Genomic DNA, 4,730 nt, shown 5'->3' on the forward strand with positions numbered 1-4,730 from the left:
ATGAGAAGATTATTAATCCAAACAGTGGTCTAGGCATATTATGTTAGATATATTTCATATGGGCACTATAATTAGGATTATTTTCTAACCAGTTTCTAAAACAGAGAAGTTGTGGATAGGGGGGAAAAAAGGAATGTTTTTGAGAAGCCCTATGGGATTTGTCTTGTTACTCCAAAAAAGAGAATTCTTTAGGCAAGTGAACATCAAGAGCTACTTTGATTTTGAGATGGAGTCATTACTTATGTATTATTTCATTTATTAGCACATTCAACACATTTATTGAAACCCCAGGTCTCTGTTATGGAAATTCAGAGCCAGAGGACTGAATAAGAGCGAACAACGTCAGAATCTTTCTTGGCGTTACAAAGCCTGTTTACAGAAAATTATAGATAGGGTCTATGAGATCAAGTGCTTTGAAGTCACTGCTATAATTTTTTTAGGAAGGCACATAATTTGTTTGAAAGAATCTTCTCGCAGCATGATATCACACGAGAGCTTTCTTAGGCAACTCTAGACTCTTAAGCAAGAGCAAAACAAATTAATGAGCTTTTGGCCTTGCAAATTGGTGTCAAGAATGAAAATGAAGGCTTTGTGTTTTCTTTGGCCACACCTCATGGCCAGGGTATATAAAGGAGGCTCTCAGACCAGAGAGCTCATCACACTTCATTCCCTTGCTACCTAAGCCTTCCACTCCAGACACAATGTACTACAACGACTTTGCCGGTTCTGTCTTCCCAGGCTGCTACTGGGGAAGCTATGGCTACCCACTGGGGTATAGCGTTGGCTGTGGCTACGGCAGCACCTACTCCCCAGTGGGCTATGGCCTTGGCTATGGCTACAATGGCTGTGGGGCTTACAGAAGATACTGGCCATATGCTCTCTACTGATTTGCTGAAATATCTGGGGGATAGAATCTTCTCTCCCCAAGAGCTGAGTAGCACATCTCCAGTTTCCTCCTTTGTCTACTTCTTTCGTCCTCATTTGCTCTCCAACCTCCAAGTGGCTGCTTTTGAGAATGAGAACCAGAGTCCCAAAGGAAGAAACTGAAAAACCAGATGATGCCTTAAGCTGCCTTCCCTGAATGATGATTGTTGGAACATTTTCAGAAACTTGACGACCATCTCGACATGTATTACTTCTAAATTTTTTCTTGACATTCATGCCTGTTTGTCATGATGAAGTTGTGAATGTGCCTGTCATATTTCCAATAAATTTGTTGCAACTTGCATTATATTCTTGTTCTCAAGTGAGGTTTTCTTTCTTGGTGTGTGCGTATTCTGGTACACTGAGTGGGGAGAGAAGTGGATTTATTTTCCTCACTTGGATGTGGGGAGTGGGGCAGAGGTAGGGGAAGAAAATAATCCTTCATCACAGGATGAAGGTGAGGAAAAAATTGACTATCTGAACTTTATTTGAATTGTGAATTAATTTAATATCTAATACAGGTTATAATAGACTAGGTAAAGAGGGATTGTTTTTTAGAAATTAGAGCACCTGACAGAATATTCAACCCCTGTGACCTTGGTATGCTGTTCATTCATTCCCTTCTCATTTCACTACTTCTGCCTGTCCTCCCAGAATTCCAGCTCAGGAGGGACTTTTTCAGTACTTTCAGGTTGGTGTAGATGAAACATCCTATGATCTCTCTTTCTTGGGGACTAAGGATCATAGAATATACTACAATGTCCCTTATTTAAGGACTCTGGAGCATTAAGTAGTAGAGAAGGTATACACATCCCTTAGGAGTCTGAGAGTCTTTTACATGAAGTGATAAATCCAGGTATCAAATCAACGGAGTGTCTTCTTTATAGCTTAGAATCACCCAGGTTAGAAGCAGTGTTGGAAAACTTCTTAATCTTTGCAGAATCAATAACAGGTAGTGTGAGTTTCACTCTTAAAAGATATGAGCTACATGAATGAGTATTCCTGAAGTTGTATCAGTTTTTCTTTGTTCCTTTAGAGAAGAGCAATATCTCTTTCATAAGCCAAGTCAAACATGTCTCAATTCTCCTGTTGAAAAATTTTATATGTAGTAAAAATATTCTCAGTGATGGAGAACTTGGCTGACTTTTTATTGAATGCCTGCAGGAGTATTATTGCATATGATTCACCCTGTAGCTAAAAATTTAAAGGCTGTTTGGAAAGACCATTGAAGCCCACACTTGAAGAAGCATTGTTTCATGTGTCATGTCAGACACACACACAGACACAGACACAGACACACAGGCACATGCACGCACTGCTCCCTTCCTCCTTCCTCTGTCCTTGTCTTTCTTCTTTCCTTCCTTCCCTCTTTCTCTTTCTCCCTTATAACTGAATTTCACGTCTAATACCTGTGGATCTTTAAAAATACTTATACCCATATCCAAACCTCGTAAGTTCTAATGAGAAAATTTTCTATGGGGTGGGGTCTGGAAAACTGTAGTCTTTAAAAAAAATCTTAAGTAACTTATGCTTTATGCTACTAGTTCAGAATAATTACAGGGTCTTTTTTCACACTTTAAAATTTTTTGTCCTTTTAAACTTCCTGTATTATTTTGAATTTAGGATCGGAAGTGATTCACCTATATTTATACATAACTCATCAAAACAAAATAACAAATAAGTTTTTCTAGGTAAATTTAAAGGAAGAGTAGAAAGAACACCTAGTGCTACACTTGGGTTCAGTGATGATCTGAACCAAGTGAAATTAGATTTAGCTTTCTAATTGTAGATCAGCTTTGGTATTGAGGTAAGCCCCATTTAATGGTTTGCATATAGTAAAAACTCAATACATATGATTGTTTTATCTGGCAATTTCTTCAATAAACATGAAACATGTTAAAATCCATTTGCTGACATCTTCTAAATAATCATTTGTAGATCAGGAGCCTATTGTTTGTGCATTTTAGGTGTTGGGGTCATCTTACAAAGTCACACAAGAAGTATTGCTTTTCTTTTTTATTAGCATATATAGTTGTACAAGGGGATACATTGTGACTTTTACATATGTGCTTATAATGTATCTTAATTAGATTCACCCCCTCTATCATTTTCCCTCATCCTCCCTCTCTCTTTGTAGAACAATTTTAACAGGTTTTATTATTCTATTTTCATGTATGAATATAAAATGCATTCACCATATTTCCTTTCTTTCACTTGTCCTTATACCCTCCCCCTCCCACCCTGGGAAGTATTGTTTTTCTTTCCTACTTTACTATTAATTATGCCTCTTAACTGTAAAACCATGGTATATATACTTGAGATTTCCAGGCTGAATAAAGACTGAAAAATTGAGGAATACAATTTAAATATTAAGGGCCTTTTAGTTACAGAAGAACTTTAGAGAGACAGAGATAGAGACAGAGAGAGAGAGAGAGAGAGAGAGAGAGAGAGAGAGAGAGACTGTTCCTCCTATATTTTCAGATGGTTTTGAGGAATTATTGAATCATTTCTGGGTGAAAGGCATGGCTGCTTGATGTTTGAAAGTACTTTCTTGAGTTATGAGTCTAGAACTGAGGGTTGTGTGGGCAGAATCACATTGCATAACTGTCTCAAATCCAGAGTACTACCATTTCCACTCTGCTTACAATTTGCTCTTAATAACTTGTTTTCAAAAGTAACTTGGCTCCATAAAGATTTTGAATGCTTCAAGTTTTGTTAAAGATTATATTTTAACATTTTCATATTCTATATGTCAAAAATGTATTCTCACATTTTTTCATTAATGTCTACCTCTTAGTTTCAGGCATTCTCTTCACCTAGTAAGACACTCAACTCTAATCAGTATACTTCCCAATTCACTGGTTACTTAGAAGAATAATTCACCAGTGACAATTGGATATAAGAATACTAATTTACATTTACTCATTTGTTCACAAGGAAGGTCTAAAGTCTCAAAGAATTTTCCAAGACTAAATTTGATAGAAAATGTGTTGCATGATGTCCTAGTAAACATTTCCTAAGTGTTCCCTACAGATTATTTTGAAAACATTTAACATTTGTCCTCTGTTACAAGGTTGGGGGGAGGAACAGTCTCCAAATGGCACTCCATATGTGACTAGTATATTTGATGACACTATCAATAAAGATGTTGCCATGAAATTATGACAATTAGGAATGTGAAGATAGCAGAGCTGTAGTGAATATATTAATAGGTCTTGCACCATATTTACATTATTTGTACGTATAAAAATGACCAAATAATTTTCCCTCCCTCTAATTTTACCTTTGCCTGCATTTTCCCACTTCTATAGGTTTGCTCTCAAGTTGTTTACTCCTTAAAGTACCACTGAATTCTCTTCTAGTCTCATCAGTCTTGCAAGGTAAAGTCAGTTTCTACATGAATGTGTGAGCAGTTTCTCATCCAAGAAACCAAGAGAAGAGCTTTCACAGCATAGAGAAATCTCAACCACAAGAATTCATTCTTCTTAAAGATTTACACTGGCCCTATTTTCCAGACATCCTCCCCCCCAAGAAAACCCTTAAAAATAATGCATACCTAAGGAAGATGATCAAATACCTTATAAATCAAAGTTCTTCACTTAGTAAAGAGTGGACAATAAACACTAAACAGTAAAGAATAATTGTATGACACTGGTGTTTGATAAATTTTATCTAAAATGTAATTCTTTTCTCATCTGAAGAAGGTAATAACTTCAAAATGGAAGCAAAACACAAATTATAAATGCTCCATCCTTAACCTGAGTGTGATATTTTTCTACAACTCCCCTTCAGCTAAAGAATGGCTG

At 36.5% G+C, this 4,730-nt stretch overlaps 1 protein-coding gene across 1 annotated transcript; it reads left to right on the top strand.

The window, feature by feature from the left end:
• Positions 1-646: 646 nt before the first annotated feature.
• Positions 647-1,233, top strand: Krtap8-1 (keratin associated protein 8-1). The gene has a single exon (XM_074072835.1). The coding sequence runs from the start codon at positions 702-704 to the stop codon at positions 885-887; it is 186 nt and encodes a 61-aa protein (XP_073928936.1). The 5' UTR covers positions 647-701; the 3' UTR covers positions 888-1,233.
• Positions 1,234-4,730: the final 3,497 nt, after the last annotated feature.

This window comes from Castor canadensis, chromosome 5, assembly GCF_047511655.1.
Source record: "Castor canadensis chromosome 5, mCasCan1.hap1v2, whole genome shotgun sequence".
Lineage (NCBI taxonomy): Eukaryota > Metazoa > Chordata > Mammalia > Rodentia > Castoridae > Castor > Castor canadensis.